Source organism: Asparagus officinalis, chromosome 4 (genome assembly GCF_001876935.1).
Source record: "Asparagus officinalis chromosome 4, Aspof.V1, whole genome shotgun sequence".
NCBI classification, from domain to species: domain Eukaryota; kingdom Viridiplantae; phylum Streptophyta; class Magnoliopsida; order Asparagales; family Asparagaceae; genus Asparagus; species Asparagus officinalis.
Genome location: NC_033797.1, coordinates 85,955,387 through 85,973,707, shown reverse-complemented (window position 1 = coordinate 85,973,707; position 18,321 = coordinate 85,955,387). Strand labels below are relative to the sequence as shown.

At 38.9% G+C, this 18,321-nt stretch overlaps 2 protein-coding genes across 2 annotated transcripts; one reads left to right on the top strand and one right to left on the bottom strand.

The window, feature by feature from the left end:
• On the top strand, window positions 5,753-12,350 carry LOC109836041 (protein IQ-DOMAIN 32). The gene is made up of 3 exons (XM_020403971.1): window positions 5,753-6,087; window positions 11,593-11,807; window positions 12,165-12,350. The coding sequence occupies exons 1-2, from the start codon at window positions 5,758-5,760 to the stop codon at window positions 11,776-11,778; spliced, it is 516 nt and encodes a 171-aa protein (XP_020259560.1). The 5' UTR covers window positions 5,753-5,757; the 3' UTR covers window positions 11,779-11,807; window positions 12,165-12,350.
• LOC109837812 (glutathione S-transferase F10-like) lies at window positions 12,895-17,948 on the bottom strand. Its single transcript, XM_020406172.1, has 4 exons — window positions 17,902-17,948; window positions 14,063-14,241; window positions 13,712-13,760; window positions 12,895-13,633 (listed from the first exon to the last, which is right to left on the bottom strand). Exons 2-4 carry the CDS (start codon window positions 14,213-14,215, stop codon window positions 13,158-13,160), a joined length of 678 nt encoding a protein of 225 aa, XP_020261761.1. The 5' UTR covers window positions 14,216-14,241; window positions 17,902-17,948; the 3' UTR covers window positions 12,895-13,157.

Genomic DNA, 18,321 nt, shown 5'->3' with positions numbered 1-18,321 from the left:
ATATTCAATATCGTAGCACTAAAAGAGTTAACTCTTTTAGCACAACGTTACGTGCGGAACGGATTTGAACAATCTGCATGCTAGCCCGACTCAAACGGTAGTCAGTAAAGGCTAATCAAACCCATTAATGGCTAAGAATTTGTCAAAAATTCTATAAATGTGATAGTCATTGATGCACCAGCTCCATTAATTGGTCTTGTGACTCAAGGATCCGACAACTTCAGGATAAGATCCATTCATGCAGATGAATCAACTTTAACAGTTGGTCCTGTAGTCCCAACATTTAGGATCGCCACTCTCTAACATCTTAAGAGCATAAACTGTGTAGACACCGGTCAAAGCGTTGTGACGAAAGTCAATGTCGGTCAACGCGTTGTGATGAAAGTCAACGTCGGTCGATGCGAAACCCTAAGGTCAACGCCGATCAACATGTAGCTCTGAGTCAACACCGGTTAACACGTTACGAAGGAGATAATCAGTTCAAAGTCAACTCAATGACACAAGCTAAAACCAACTCACCAATTCCGATTCAAGACTTCGACGACGGCCAAACGATAAATGCAGCGCCGGAAGAACTTAAGCTATTCATGAAAATATTGAATAGACTGAAAATCGAAGAAGTCAAAGATCGAAGCTGACTACAAGTCCTTTCACACCAACTAAAGGTTGGACTGATCACATCTAAAGTATTTTAGGCCCTTCTATAAAAGAAACAAGACTGAAACACATTGGAGGAGGTATCTATAGGCGTCAAAAATTACCTACGGACTCTCGCACGCAGCTCGAAGCAGAGAGAAAATGATGAACATCACTATCCAAGTCACAGAATCTTATTGATGTTGATGAGCACATGAAGTAAGAAGACGAACTATGTAAAGCAACGGAACTACAGAACAACGAAAACACGAATTGATCGGGAGCTACGCTTCTCTTACAAAAGACGAAGCACCCCTTGTGTCTCATATACTCCACATATAATTCAACCATGAGAGCTTGTAGATCTCTTTGTCGACTTTCCTATGCACTTTGATTCGCATAATTCTGAGTTTGGATAACAAAGATACAACGATTTTAACCAGGACGCGCTTGAATGGTGCTCAAGCCTTGGCGGAGACACTGCGAGTGTCTCGGCCAAGGCCGAGACACTCCAAGTGTCTGTTTTAGAAGAGAAAATTATCAGAGTGAATTAGAGCCCCAGTGTCTCGACAATGGTCGAGACACTGCGAGTGTCCGTAGACCTAAAAATGCGGTTTTGAGCCGTTTTTAACCATTAACCACCTGGATTTATTCCAACTAATCTAATATTATCCAAAAACATGATAAAGTGATTATAACTGAGGATAAGATCAAATCGTTCATTCCTATCTAAAAACGGAGGCCCCAAAGCCTATAAATACAGCCCTAGGGCCTTCATTTGCACAGATCTGGAATTCTCGAGCCTTGGCGAAGCCCTGCTGAATCAGAGACTGAGGAGCACGAATTTTAGAGAGGAGGAGAAGATCAGATTGAGTTCTTCGACATAAGAAAGAGGAGTTCGTCAGATCTATAGCCCAGTTCCTTCCCTTGAGATCGTACCTAGCTGCGATCTCGAGAAGAGTGGTTATCTCGCTGGTGCCGAGATAATTGCTTCGGTTTCTTAATTCCTTCGCAAATCAATAAAACTCCAGATTGATCTGATCACTTGGTAGTCCACGGAAATTAACGTCCCCGGCATAGACAAAGATCTCACGCAAATAGCGGGTGATAAATGTCCGTTGTGTTTGTTTGAGAAGAGTTGTAATTTTCTTTATTTTATTGTGTAGGGAGATCTTATAAAAAGATCAGAGTTTTAAAGTTATTGTAACGACTAAAGCTGTAATAAGTTACATAATAAAAACATCAACTTTCCACCCAAACACATAGCACCTCTCTATCTGCTGCATAACTCTCTGATATTCGCCATCAAATTAATGCTCTTCAGCATAGAGTCTCTACATCTACTGTACAACTCTCTGGTATGCGTCTTGCTGGTTCTTCAGCCAACCCTTCGGTCTCTGGTATGAATGATCTCTTAATTTTTGACTCTGGCTGTTATTTTCATATGACTCATAATGCCTCCCTCTTATTTTTTGTCTTCATTTCCTCTTCTCTTCCCCCTATCTACACGGCTGCTGGACAACTTTTGTCTATCACTCAGTATGGCTCTATCACCCCACAAACTAACCCATCTGGTCATCTAACTCTTGGCTCCATCTATGTGGCTCCTCAGTTGTGTTTGAATTTATTTTTTGTTAGCTCCTTATGTATGGATGACATACTTGTCTCATTTTCTTCTGATACTTATATTGTACATGATCCACAGACGGGCAAGACTATTAGGACCGATCGAAGGAGACATAAAATGTATTTTCTAGAATATCTTCATCTTCCAAAGGCCATACGTCTACGTTCTCTTGTTGCTTCTTTAAGTCTAAAATACTCTATCTTACTTTCCACAGATTTGTGGCATAGACAACGTGGTCATGTGTCTCATAAAAGGCTGGAAAATCTTATCCAGTCTGGAGTACTTGGTCCCATATCCTCTCGTTCTCATATTGAGTTATGTACTAGTTGTAAATTAACAAAATTCACTGCACTACTATTTCCAACCAGTACATCTGTTTTCATTTTCTTATTTGATTTGGTTCATTCTGATATATGGGGCCAGGTCCTCTGTATTCTTCATCTGGCTACTTATATTATGTTAGTTTTATCGATGAATTCTCTCGTTATACATGGGTCTACCTACTTAAAAATTACTCTGATGTACTTGCTGCTTATCAAGCCTTCACTGCGATGATCTTCACCCAATGGCAAGCTCGTATTAAAGTTTTTCGCTCTGACTGTGCTAAAGAGTACATATCCTCTACCATGCGCTCTATCATGTCTTCTCATGGGACTATCTTTCAACAGTCATGTCCCTACACTCATGAGCAAAATGGTAGTACAGAACGCAAACATCGTTATATTCTCGATACTGCTCGATCCATGCTCATTTCTTACTTTGTGCCTCGTCATTTCTGGGCTAAGGCCATTCTCACTGCTACTCATGCCATTAATATCTCTCCATCTACCTCTCTTTCCGGTGCTACTCCTCATAGTCGTATTTATACTCATCCTCCCTGATATGATCTGGTCCGTGCTTTTGGTTGTTTTTGTTTTGTTCTTCTGCCATCTCACGAACGTGATAAATTGTCTCCCAGAGCTGTTCTTTGTGTTTATTTAGGAATTAGTTCGGAACATCGAGGTTATCATTGTTATAATCCTGCATCTCGTCGAGTTCATATATCCCAACATGTTCAGTTCGAAGAGGATTATCTATTTTATTCTGCTTCCGATGATTTTAATTTCCTCCACACTACTGATCGTGCTTCTTCGCCAGCTGTATCACCTACTTCCTTACCTCAGTTCTCCTTTTGAGATCTCCCTGAAATCTCTCCATCTCCTTCTGTTGACTCTCCCTTACCCGAGCCTTCTCTTCCACCATCTGATCCCTATCTCGTAGACACGACAGCCACTCTAGAAAATACTGTTGACCTCCATGCATATGCGCCAGCATCTCCCCCACCTGAGGTTCCTCTTGCTCTTCGTCGAGACAAACGCTCACATATCATGACTACACGGTATGCTTCAGTTACTTCCTATTCATCTATCTTTCATAATTTTCTTACTACCATTCATACTATAGTTGAGCCAAAATTCTTTCAAGAGGTCGTTCAATTTTCAGAGTGGCGATAGGCTATGGCTAAGGAATTTTAAGCCTTTCAGCAAACACATACCTGAGATGTTGTTCTCTGTCTTCCTGACATCTCTTTAGTTGGCAGTAAATGGGTTTATAAGGTCAAGTATCGTCCTGATGGCACCATTGAACGTTGGAAAGCTCGTTTAGTGGCTCGAGGTTTTACTCAGCAATAAGACATTGATTATGAGGAGACATTTGCTCTTGTTACTCAGATGCCTACCGTTCGTACTCTTCTTGCGATCGTTGCTGCTCATCGTTGGCCCTTATACCAGATGAATGTTAAAAATGCTTTTCTCCATAGCTCTTTATCTGAGACAGTATATATGCAACCGCCTATAGGGTCCAATATTCCTCCGGGACATGTATGTCTCCTTCACCGTGCTGTTTATGGTCTCAAGCAAGCACCCCACGCTTGGTTTGAGTGTTTTCGCGATGTCGTGCTCAAGGCAGGCTTTATGGAAAGTCATCAAAATGCTTCTCTGTTTGTTCGCACTACATCGCATGGCAGAGTTTTATTACTCATCTGCGTAGATGATATGATCATTACAGGTGATGATGTGGCTGGTATACAGTACGCAAAATCTCAGTTGTAACAACAGTTCCATATGAATGATCTTGGATCCTTCGGTATTTTCTTGGTTTAGAAATTTCTCAAGGCCCGCGGAGTGTACTACTGTCTCAACAGAAGTATCTTTTGGATATTCTAGATCGAGCTGAGCTAACTGATGATGCAACTGTTGATACTCCACTCTGATAGATTGTTAAACTTTGCTCTACTGATGGAGAGCCTCTATCTGATCCTACCCGATATCGACATCTTGTTGGCCAATTGGTCTATTTGTGCATCTCTCGACCAGATATCTCTAATGATGTTAGCATTATCAGTCAATTTGTTAGTGCCCCACGTTATGTATACTATACTGCCTTATTATGGATTCTTCGGTATCTCCGGGGTACTAGCACTCGCTCTCTTCTGTTTTCTGCTACATCCAAGTTAGAGCTTTGTGCATATTCTGATGCTGATTGAGCTGGTGATCCCACTACTAGGAAGTCTATCACTGGTTATTGTATATTTCTTGGTGATTCCCTAATTTCCTAGCGGAGTAAGAAACAATATATTGTTGTTCTTTCCAGCACCAAGGCAGAGTATCATGCAATGTCCACAACAGCTAAAGAGATTATTAATCTTCGTCGCAATCTTAGTTATTTTGGTATTTTTGTTACGACTCCTACTCCTCTCTACTGTGATAACAAGAGTGTCATCCAGATTGCTAATAATCTAGTATTTCATGAGAGGAGCAAACATATTGAGACCGACGCTCATTTTGTCTGTTAACAATTTATCTAGGACAAGACAATTCTACTTCCTTATGTCTCATCCGCTGACGAGCTTACAGATTTTCTTCACAAATGCCTTACCTGTTCATCGGTTCCAGTTTTTTATACACAAACTCACTTTGTTTGATCCAATATGAGTTTGAGGGGGGCTGTTGATAATAGTGTATTCTAGTGGGCTTTAGTCCCACATCAGTTGTGAGAACATATCTCACTCTCCTCTACTTGTATAAATATATGTGTACACTCATTATTCAACTCAAGAAAAATTTACCAAAGACTCTCTCTCTCTCTTACTTTAACATTAATGTTTGGGGGAAAGTGGTTATTTGCTGAGAGACCCCTTGTACTATCACCCGATGGCGGAGGTACCTTATGTACTTCTATCTTGCAGATAGACCCGCTTGTACGATCATTCTCCGGGAATATTTAATGGTTTGCACAAAGTTAAGGCTTCAACCTCACCCAAAGCTGCCATCCCACTTCCTCAATCCCACCACGTTCTCCCCTTCCCGACAGGCTAAAAAAAAATTTGAGCGCATATTTATTTAGAAATAAGTTTACAGGAAAAAGCCTGCAGCTATATATATATATCTATCATCAAACATGTGCACCACTAACATTTCTTCTTTACGCGACCTTAACAAACACAACCACTCTTCATGTATGTATGTATACATTCAGAAGCAGCACATATCGATCAGAATCCCCATAGCTCAAAGACATCAAGAATGGCCGAAGCTAGAGACTGGTTGGTAGCGATTCGCCGCACATTTACAAAATTCTCGTGCAAATCTGTCGCCGTTGTCAACCACATTGACTTGATCCATGATGTCACATTAGAAGAAGAAGAAGAAGAAGAAGTCGCTCCTCCTGCTGTAACGGAAAAAATAGCTTGTTACAAAGGTGAGAGAAATTTGAAACGTAAGGGACTACTCGTGGCCAATGATGTTGCAGCAATCAAGATCCAAGCATGCTTCAGGGGGCATCTGGTACGTTGCTGCGATGCTTCAGTAGGCATGGCACACAATAGATAACATTATGTTGCCTAACCTCAAATATTTCTTCCTTTAGGTTAGTCTTAATATATACATTTGATCACTCATTAACTTTGTTTATTTAATCTATTGTTAAGTGGTAATCCATGTGAAATTGAGCATTAATTAGAGTTTTGTACACTAAATTAAAGGGCATGTTGAGAGTTGCTACTGAAATGAATAGGAAACGGAAAAGTTCTAATTATTTAAAATATTTGCTCAATTACTTTATCCTAGTTTTATCATTTTCTATATTTATGGGTTTTTGTAAGTGAAATTAAGCAAACCCTGTATTATTATATATCCTCCAAAAAAGTAATCCCTTTATTACAAAATTTTTTCTTTGATTAGCATGTTTCTCTTTCTCGTCACATATAGGTCAAAGTATTGACTCGATCATTGTCACGCCCGGGCCCCTGAGCCCATTGGCACGATATAAGTTGTAAGACCCACTAAGTATAATGCGTTGTTTGGCTAAATTATCCACTGCCAAAAATTGTTAGCACTTGTTACACTTGAGCCTTAGGCATATCTATTTAAGCCACTCAAACATTTCACACGTTCCGATGTGGGACTAAACAGTTGGGGGTCTCACAATCACCCCATCTTACATATGCGATGTCCTTGTCGTGACATGATCGATGATTAACATATTGTTTGACTAAATCCTCCGCTAAAAAGTGCTAGCACTTGTTGCACTTTTTTTTTGATCGAAAAACAGGGGTAAAACCCCGTTCATTAAAAATATCAAGAATCCAAAAGATTGTTTAGTTACAAAAATAAGACACGAACTGTGTCCAAAATGTTGGAAAATAGAAAATGAAATTTCTACTAGTAGTGATGTATAACTTTCTTCTTCCAAAGATCCATGAAGATGAAGAGATGACCTTGCCGTTATTCACCGTTGACACAGATTTATGGAAGAACCAAAGCTAGCCATACATGTGCATAGTAGAAATTTAATTTTCTATAGTCAACAAATGAAAGATAAAGGAACAGATATATACACAACAAAAACTATAGAATAGATGACTCAAAAAGTCCTCCATCTTTAGACACTTGCTCGAGAGAGAGGAAAATCTTCAAATCTAGCAGAGAGTTCCTTTGCCGCAACACCTCTTCCATTATCTGACCAATCATATAAGCCATAAACCGACTGATTAATAATCTTCTTGTAAGAAAAAATAGTTTTGTCAAAAATTGATTTATTCCTACTGATCCAAATGTTCCAGCATATATATGAAAAAAAGCTGCGCCAAATATAACCAACTCTACCATGAAGCTTATTAACAGTTAATAAAAGATCTTCAAAAGATGATGGCCATGGGAAAGGGAGATAGTAATTCTTGAAATGTGTCCAAACTTGCGCAGATAATGAGCAGGAGAAAAACAAATGGTCCCTGTTTTCCTGATGAGAGCCACAAAAGATACACATTGGATCTTCTGTCCAACCTTTTAGCAAGAGGTTATCCTTTGTGTGAAGTTTATTGTTACATAAAAGCCAGATAAAGAAATTGATTTTAGATGGGATTGAATTCTTCCATATAACTTTGAAATGGGGTGATAAGGAGCCTCTCTGGATGAGGAACTGGTAGAAGGATTTCACTGTGAAAATACCAGATTTAGAAAGCAACCAAACAGGATTGTCAGGTTGATAACAAATTTGAAAATTTCTCAAAAAATTCAAGAGATCAGCTTTGTCAGATTGAGAACAGAGAGAAATGCATCTCCGCAATAGAGGTCTCCAATGCCAAATAGAGTCTATCAGAAAAGCTTGACTGCAGATAGGAACATTTGAAGAGAAAGCTAGATTATAAAGAGAAGGGTAGAGGCTTGCCAGAGTGTTTGAACCTGTCCACTTATCTTCCCAAAAGCGAATCTTATTACCTTCACCAAGAGTCCATGAAATATTATGAAGAAATTCATCTTTAAGAGATATTATAGCATTCCAGAATGATGAGTATGATGGTGATGAGTGAATCATTTGAAAAGATAAACCCCTGTTGCAATACAGTTGACGAAGAAAACCTCCAGTATATGAATGTTGATCTAGGCATTTCCAGAACCATTTTGATAGCAGAGCATTGTTGAAAACACGTATGTCCTTTACTCCTAGTCCACCCTTTAATTTGCTTAAACATACTTTTTTCCAGTTAACTAGGCATTTGAAACCACTAGCTCTTTCAGCTCCCTTCCATAAGAATCCCTTCCTAATTTTATCAATACTTTTGATGACCCAGTTTGGAAATCTGTAGAAAGACATGAAATATAAAGGAATAGAAGTGAGCACTGAGTTTAGAAGGACTAATTTTCCTCCATATGATAAAAAATTCCTCTTCCAAAATGCAAGCTTCTTATGAAGATTGTCACAGATAGGTTGCCAATCAGATTTCTTCAACTTTCCATATTTCAGAGGCATACCTAAATATTTAATAGGAAGAGAGTCTGCTTTGCAACCAAGGGAATTAGATAAAAGGTGCTTTTTCATAGCTATTTTTCCAAAGTAAACAAGGGAAGATTTGGAATAATTAATTGCCAATCCTGAGACATCCTCAAAAAAATAAAGAATTATTTTCAGGACAGAAATGTCCTTTGAAGAGCTCTTAACAAATAGGAGTGTATCATCTGCAAATTGTAGGATTCTCAACTGATTGAGGGGTGGCTTAATACCAAGATTTGATAAGATTCCATCTTCAACATTGTTATGTATCATCTTGTGTAAAACATCCACTGCTATATTGAAAAGCATTGGAGATAAAGGATCTCCTTACTTAAGACCCCTCTTGCAAGAAAAGAATTTTGAAGGTAAGCCATTAACTTTAATAGAACACTGAGAAGAAGATATAATATGATAAATCCATGTGCACCACTTAATTCCAAACCCTCTAGCTTTGAGCAAGCTAATTAAAAAATTCCAGTTGATGGAATCAAAAGCTTTGGTGAAATCAAGCTTAAGCATGTCAACTTCATTCTTCCTCTTAGAACAAAAATGAATCATCTCATTAGCCATGATAATGGAATCGAGTGTTGATTTTCCTGACTGAAAGGCTGATTGGGTGTGAGAAACTAAATTAGGAAGAAGAGGAGCCAGTCTGTTAGCAATCACCTTAGAAAAAATTTTGAAAATGCAGTTTATAAGACTGATTGGTCTGAAATCCTTCACTAGAACACTATCTTTGATTTTTGGAATAAGGGTGATGAAGACTTTGTTCACCCTACATAAGCTAGATGGATTGAGTTGTAGAAAAGTCATCAAATTTATCAAATCATACTTGATAACATCCCAAAAAGTCTGGTAAAAAGCCATAGAAAACCCATCAGGGCCTGGAGATTTGTTGGCATTCATACCAAAAACTGGTTTTTTGATTTCATCTTCTGAGAAGGTATCTTCTAAGGAGGTAAGATTAACACCTTCGTGAGGATATAGCTGACACCAGTTCATACTTATGCTTGAATTTGAATCCCTACCAAAAAATGATAAGAAGTATTCACAAAAAGCATTGGAGATATCTTTTTCATTTGACAGATCTTTTCCTTGATGATTAATGGATGTAATGAAGTTTGCATTCCTATGGAAAGTAGCAGTATTATGGAAAAAAGCCGTATTTGCATCTCCCTCCTTTAACCATTGGATTCTAGATCTCTGATGCCAATAAGTTTCTTCTTCTTGAAGAATAGAAGAGAAGGAGGATTGAAGAGACTTCCTATCATGGAATTCTGAATCAGTTAGAGGCCTTTGTTCCTCCAACATATCAAAGGAGTTAATTTTAGATAGAAGCTCATCTTTTCTAGCAATTGAACCAAGACAATTCTTTTTCCACCATTTTATTCTTCTTTTGGTAAGATTGAGTTTTGAAATGAAAACATCTACAGGACTTCCGTGACACCGGAAAGAATTCCAGCAACTTGTAATGAAAGGAATGAAATCTGGATTCTGTAGCCAACTTCTTTCGAATCTAAAAATAGGAGGTGCAGGATGGAGACCAGAACTATCTAGAACAATAGGGGAATGATCAGAGCCCAAAGCAGGAGGGGAAAATTGCAAGGAAGATGGAAATTTTTTGTCCCAATCAGAGCTAACAAGAAACCTGTCCAGTCTTGCTAGAGAAGGAGATAGACGTTTATTAGACCAAATATATGATCTACCTGATAAGGGAAGGTCATAAAGAGATAAATTATCAATGAGATCTCTGAATGAGTTGATGTCTCTATATGAACCTATTCCTCCATTTCTCTCATCAGCATGCAAGGTAACATTAAAATCACCACAAAGCACCCATGGCCCATTAAAAGAAAATCTTATTCGATTAAGCTCCCACCAACAAACTTCTCTATCTTCCCTCTCATTTGGGGCATAAACTGATGTAAAAGAGAAACTCCATTTAGAATGTTTATGAAGAAAAGAAACAGTGACAGAGAAGATACCAACATATGATTTAATTAAGGAGAAAGAATATGACCAACCCACTAGAACTCCACCTCTAGTGTCCAAAGAATCAAGACAACACCAATTAACAATCCTCTTACCTCCTATAGACTGTAATTTTCTCTCTGAGGGATTAGAAAGTTTGCTTTCTTGAAGGCCAACCACATCTATAGCAGAACGAACTAGAAAATCTTTCACCAGACGCCTCTTAAGAGGGTCATTTAAACCACGCACATTCCAAGTAGATAGCTTCATATTGGAAGAAATTAAGAACCAACCAAACAACTAACCACAAGACCCACCCTTAGGAACTAAGTCCCATTTCCACTTCTTTAGCTTTAAGAGAATCTATAGAATGATCAGAAAGAACTAGACCACAATTGGTAGCTATGTTCTTAATAACATCCTTAGCTAAAGAATTAATGGGAGCTGAAGAGGAAGCAGAGGAAAGTAAAGAAGTACCTTTTTTGCTCACACGGATCTTCTTCCTAGCAGCTAAGGATTGTCTGATAAAAAGATTATGCTTGGAGCTCAATGGTGGCTTTCTGGCAGATTTGGAGGAAGTACCAACTTCAGCACGACGAGAAAAACCTGGAGGAACCGATCCTGATGATTGAAGAGCTGGAGTATGTACTGAATTTGGCGCCATTTATGTGGCAGAATTTGAATTTGAAGAATCAGCTTTCCCGCCAATATAAGATTCCCAAGCAGACCTCTCAATAAAAACCATGTGACCTCACAATCATTTTACACTTGAGTTTGGGCATATCTATTTAAGCGTCTCAAACATTTTACACTTTCTAGATGTGGGACTAAACACATGGGGGTCTCACAATCATGCTATATTCTAGAATTTGGAGTAGTGTTTCCTTGTCTTTAGTGTCTATATTAAGTTTTGTTATTATTCTATCTTGAGTTAATGGTTTCTTTTCCATCCATTTCTACAGTAGTAATAAGTTGCATTATTGCCGCGTAGGATATGATCTGATAAGTACTGTAAAATCTATATGTATATTTGGTACGTATTAATGCAGGCTAGGCGTGCCTTGAGGGCTTTGAGGAGTCTGGTGAAGCTGCAGGCCTTGGTGCGTGGTGTTTGCGTGCGAAGGCAGGCGAAGATCGCCATCCACTGTATGCAGGCCATGGTTCGGTTGCAGGTCAGGGTTCGCGCAAGGCGGCTCCTAAGGACCTCAGGGGAAATGGAGCTCTTGCAATCTTAATAACAAAACTGTAGTGTTAATCCTCACTGGTATGTGCGTGATTTGTTCAAAAGCATGCCTGATGTCAATTTTATCTATATGTCGTGTGTATTCTATTTACAGCACTCCTCAAGTTTGTTAGACAAGAGTTTAAATAACACGTGCACATCCTCTTTCTTCCTTATTTGAGAATAGAGAATATGAGGGTTTGCTTTGGATTATTTTGCTCGACGTACCCATTCTCATGTTGTGGATTTTAAATCTCAACTCCTCTTAGCTCAGTACATATGGTTATTATATCTATATATACTATACTTGTATTTTTATATACCTAACCCCCTTTCCCCTGGGGGCGGTGGAGATGTTCTCGCTAGCGTTTTGACGCTCATTGTTTTCATCTTTTTTAGGCAGCGAGCCAGGCGTCCGGAGAGTCGCAGGTTGACGGAGATTCAGTCTAGCTCACCGTCATCTATTAGTAGTTAATTAGTGCTCCACAGTAGCTTATTATTTATTTTCAGTCTTTAGAGATGTATTACATGTTGGATGATTAGTGCCTTAGTACTATTTTCAGTTGACTCTTGTGTTTGGAGATTTATTACTGTGCTTCAGATTATCAGTTGTATTTTCTTTTTTTCCTATTGGAACATGATTACATTTACTATTGGTTATCTCTTCTTTATATTATTTTCCTTGTATCATTACATTTAATCTATCTCTTTGTACCCGCACTTTTTTTGTTTGATTTCCACTAGAGAGATATTACTGTGATGGTGAAACATGTTGTTGCAGTGTTGGGTGCATGACATGTTTGACATCTTTGGGTTCACCTTGGACTGCAGCCTTGTGTGAAACCAGGGGCATCATAAGTGTTAAACTTTAAATTACAGCGAGAGGATACGAATCTAAATGAGCGTTCAAAGTTTTACCTAATTGAGCTCCATCATGTAACTCGCTCTCGTTAAGCAACTGCTTATTCCGTCTACTGTAAAACTATGGAGGAAATTAGAGAATAGAGCATCTTTGATCAGTGAAATGATACTACATATATGCCCCATCTTTGGTTATCTTAATGCCAGTATATTGCAAAAAATGTCGAATGCAATGGCAAGAACATAGTAAAGATGACCAAGTTAAACAGACTGAATAAAAAAACCTCTTATTCAAGGAATTAATACACACAAATTTTCAAAAGAACCACCTATGATTCCAACATTTAACATCACTTATTTCAGAGGAAGTCAGTGTCAACCATCCTACATGATATAAATGACCTCCTCGACCTTATTCAAACAAACGACACAGACTTCACACAACAAGAAGAAAGCAGAAACAAAAAATACATCAACAAACCCAAACAACACAATCAACAAACCCAAACAACACAATCAATTACAATGCTCTCACAGTGACAGGACCCTCATCGGCGGCTCCTTCTGCATCTCCACCACCTTCCTCCACGAAGTCCTGCTCGATATCATATCCCACCACTTCATAACCCTCCCCTTCGACTCAAACATTGATCTACACCTTGGTATCTTCATAAGCTTGTGTGCATTGGGGAGGTGAGAGAGATCAGCGAGCGAGAAGCTGTTCCCAGCCAAGTATGCACTGTGTCCGAGCCTTTTCTCGTAAACGTCGAGCACATTTATAAGCTTCTTCTCACTCTGCTCGACCAGTTCCTCATCTTCTTCCACTCCAGCAAACGGAGCGAATGCCAAGTGAAATATAAGTGCAGAGCTTGGAGGGTCGAAAATTTGTGCTTCGTTTAGAAGCCATTGCTCGATTGATGCTCTCTCTAGTGTCCCGGAACCTACGAGGCTCTTGGTCCCTTTGTCTGCATATTTCTCTCCAATGTGTCTGATTATTGCCCTCGAATCTGCACGTGAAGGTAAAACAGTTAAAAGCGAGATCCCTGCGTTTTGTATTGAGAGTTTGAGACTTTGGATACACTTACCAACCATAGTTAAGCCCTCGTCCACGAACGTGAGGGCTTGACCGCATGGCTACACAAGTTAACAATAAGATTTTTATACCGTGTAAGAAATAAATTACTTATTTAAAAAAGAAGTAAATTTCATATATATAGAACAGATGCTGTAGATAACTGTAAAAGTGGATATGGACTAGACTAATTAATCTACTTGGACCAAGATTGACTCAAAAAGATTCAAGTCTTTATTAATCAGGCAGGAGTCCGTATATATTTAGCCACTCTCAGTCACATGGAAGTAAAATATGTTGAGTCCTGTGAAATATTAGCAACAGTAAGTACGTAGTTTCTTGTGATCATATATATTGCATGAACCTGTAGCTTGAGATAATCTGGCTGCCTCTTCTGACCCTTGAAGGAGTCAGCACGGACGAGCCGGAACTCTACATTTTTCTCGAAAAGGCATGTTAGGACCCTGGCAACCTCGGAGGATGTTGGTGATCCAAATACCGTCACTGCTGGAGCCATTTCTATCTCAAAGCTTTGGGAATTATCTGAACTCAGAGAGAGGGAGGATGCGTTGGTCGTGACATATTTGGATCAGCATACACATATATAGGCATTAGGATGTGAAGGCATGAATACTTTGCTTCACACAGGAAGAAACAAATAAAAGCAAAAGGGCGAAAAAGATGAAGAATGAATCATTAAAGCTAAAGCAAATTACTTGTGCTGATAAACCTGCTTGGAGGGCTACAGGCCACATTTAGTATCTCCTTTGAGATTATTCAATTAAGAACCAAGACCAAAGTGGATCCCATGCTACATGACCAAGATTTGTTTTCATGTAATGATTACAGGAATAACCTTCTATAATTTAAATGTCTATAAGAAATTTTTTTTCTCCTTTCATGAGGAAAAGATGAAGATGAACACAGAAGTAATATCTTGCCCTCGCTGAAGACATTACTAGCATTTTATGCAACCTCAACGAATCTAAATTTTTGTTGGATTCCAACACTATGATCTTAGGTTAAATTTCTCTTTTATAGAGTCAATTTTGTGAAAAAATAGCAATCAGATTCTTATATATGTTAAACAGCATGTATAAAGAAAGATTCAGACGCGCTTAAGTAGGAGATAAATTAAGCAAATTTAATCAAAATTAAGTACAGAGGTACAATAAAACTCATAGATTAATTTGATTTAAGACTCCGTGGTGTTCAGTTGCGTTAGTTTGAAACACGCTAATTCCAGCTCAATGTCGTCCCATGAATACTGAAATTTCGGTGACGTGTTCGTTTATGTCATCCTTCTTATACCAACAACGTAATCTTATATTATCATAAAACATGGATGGGATGTTAAAATATTTTTCCCTAAATGCCCCCCCAACACATCCCTACGATCGTACTTACATGAATGCATAGAAACTCTTAACTATCACTAGTGGAAATAGAGCTTTTGCTGACGGCAACATCGCTGACGGGAAAATACCGTCAGCGTTGTTTACATCGCTGACGGGAATTGCCGTCAGTGATGTTGTCGTCACTATTTCCTAGTTGCCGTCAGCGATGCAAACATCGCTGACGGTAGATGAACATCGCTGACGGGTATCTCGTCAGCGATGTTGTTCCAAAATCCCCATCTCGCGAAAATTCCCCCCTCGTTAAAAATTCCCGCTCCCCGTTAAAAACTTCCCTCGTTCCCCCACCCGCTCGACGGAACCTCGGCGTGCCCTCGTCCCCCGCCGACCCTCACCGTGCCCTCGTCCTCGCTAACCCTTGTCGTGCCCTCGTCCCTCGCCGCCCCTCGCCGCCAAAGAGTCGTGCCCTCTTTCAGGTATAAGATCTCGATCTCTATAAGATCTTGTTTTCTTGTTCCTTTGATTTTGAGAAATTAGGGCGTAATCTCCAGAGTCTCCCTCTCTTTGGTATTTGTTCGGGGCATAGTTTGATCTGTTAGATTCTAGGTTACGTTTGTTTGTTTATTCTATGAAGCTCGGCTGTTTTTACACTTGATTGTGTTTCTAAATTCTTGTAAAAGTTCATGCATGTGCCAGCGAAATCTTGAGTCTTGTAAAAGTTCTTGTAAAAGTTGATGTAAAGGTCTTCAAGGGTCTGATTTTGAGAAACTTGGAGATTTTATTGTTGTTGTTGTTGTTGTATTAGCAGTATGAATATTCTTGAGTCTTTGTCCATTCATATATCAGAGGTAACAAGTAAACTTCATCCCATATGTTCAAACCGTTTTCTACATCTCTCTCATGAATGAATTTTGATGATGAAAATATAATTTGAGAACCTTAATGAGCTAAACAATATACCTCTGGAAATGTCAGCTGCAAATGATGGGTCTTCTTCTTCTCGGTCTCAGGTGAGCTAACTGAATCCAAATTTTCTATAATATTACAAGATTGGTGTGTGAAAATGAGTGGGTGTTGAGGATTTTGCTCTAAATTTTGTCTCTAAATAAATTATTGTAAAATACAGTAGATATGAATATTAGGGCCTCGAATACTTGAATGGATATAAATTGAATAACCTAAATTTAACGCGTTTGTCATCGAAAGACATATTGCCATGAGCTAATTATGCTACTTAATCTCAGTTTGATGATAATTTGAGATGATTCTTACTTGTGCTGTCAAAGCCATTTAAAGCATCGCATTTGTTGTTTTCATGCTGATTCAATTTATTAGTTTATCCTAAGGTAAGTTTCTTATGTTGTGACTCTTAATGAGTATATGTTATGATTTGGTAAAGTATCAGTTGCTCCAAGAAATGGACTTTAATGCATATTTTGCTTATGTAGGTGCCTGGTGTGTCTGTTGATACAGTTTCTCCTCCCCTCATCGATTCATCTTCCACTGGGACATCTAGTAAGAGTGAGGTATATTGTTATTAATCCACGAGTTCATTGTCGATTTGGGGTAATTTATAATCTCTTGAAAGGAAAAAATTGATTTTTATATCTTTTATTCCTTGATTTGGGAGATTTTTGGATATAGTTTTTTTCCTAATAAGAAGTTCAAATGTTCTTGATTTGCTTAGGAACATATAAGCCTGACCGAAGCAGACAGGCAACTTATGTATGCAAGCAGGGAAGAGAGCAGATGAAGAAGAGTTAGAGGAGATTCAGGATGAGAGACCAACAAAAGAAAATTGTATGCTATGTAGGTGAAGAGAAATGCTATGTTTTGGTTGGTAGCAGGTGGATATGGTTGATTAAGGAGTAAAATTGAATGTGTGTTGTACAGGTAGAAGAGGCTAGAAATTGTATTTGTAATAATGATCTTGTATACAAACATAAAAATTTAGTTTATAATGGAAAAAATGTGGTCGTTTATTAGCTTCATATTTGTTTAATGATCAATTAATTGGTTTATGCTTCAAATAAACCTGTAATCAAGGATGACGAGCATCAGAAATATGAGCATCAGAAATATTATTGACGGGCTTGCCGTCAGGGATAAACATCCCTGACGGCAAGCCGTCAGGGATGTGCATAACATCCCTGACGGGCTTGCCCATCAGGGATGTTTCAACGTCCTTGACGGCAGGCGTCGTCAGGGAAGATGCCGTCAGTAATACGTATTACTGACGGCAGCCCGTCAGGGATGTTTCTTCCCTGACGGGACTTTTTCTGACGGCGTATCCTTGACGGGAAGCCGTCAAGGATACTTATCCCTGATGGAAAAATTATCATCCCAGACGGGAAAGCCCGTCAAGGATGCACATTTTTCTACTAGTGTATATGGAATAAAGCTTCTATAAACTTAAGTGGATATGAGCACTTGTCCACCAAACTTTATATATATATATATATATATAAAGAGAGAGAGAGAGAGAAATATGGATATGCTTGGTACCAAGCATAATTTTTATGCTTGGTAGTGAAGTAACACAATCCCCTCCACTCATTCAAATGGGGACCACATTCACATGGGTTGAGGAGTGCATGGGGATATGTAATCATTTAAATGAGTAGAGGGGATTATGTAACCTCACTACCAAGTACAACTTTTTATGCTTGGTACCAAACATACCTATTTTTCTATATGAGCACAGTTTAACTAAATGAGATCAAATGGGTCTCCCTCAAATCACAAACTAAGCAAGACCCACAAATCACAAAAAAAAAAGATCAAATGGGTCTCCCTCAAATCACAAACTAAGCAAGACCCACAAATCAAAATCCAAACTTTTTCATACCTCAAATCACAAACTAAAAAAGATCAAACTTTTTCCTACTCCGGTTGCTCGCGTCGGCTGCAGGGAGGCGGAGAGAGGAAAGGGGGTGCCCACGTTGGCTGCAGAGATGCTGAAATCCGACAGTGCGCTTATCAGAAGCTCGACGGTGAGATCAGGCGGTTCGCTATGGGTTTGGGGATCACGCAGGAGGAAAGGGGGTTGGGGAGAGAGAGATTTGGGGATTCTATGGAAGGAGGGGGTATTTGAGATCTGGATTTGGGTTAGGATCATGAGATCTAGGTTGGGGTCACGAGATGCTAAAATCGGATGAATTTTTTCAAAAAAACCCCTGCAGCGCACAAACTATGCAAGCTGGCAGCTCACATACAGTTGGACTAATGCCAAAGTCAAATAAAACAAGGACTTAAATGCAATAAAGCA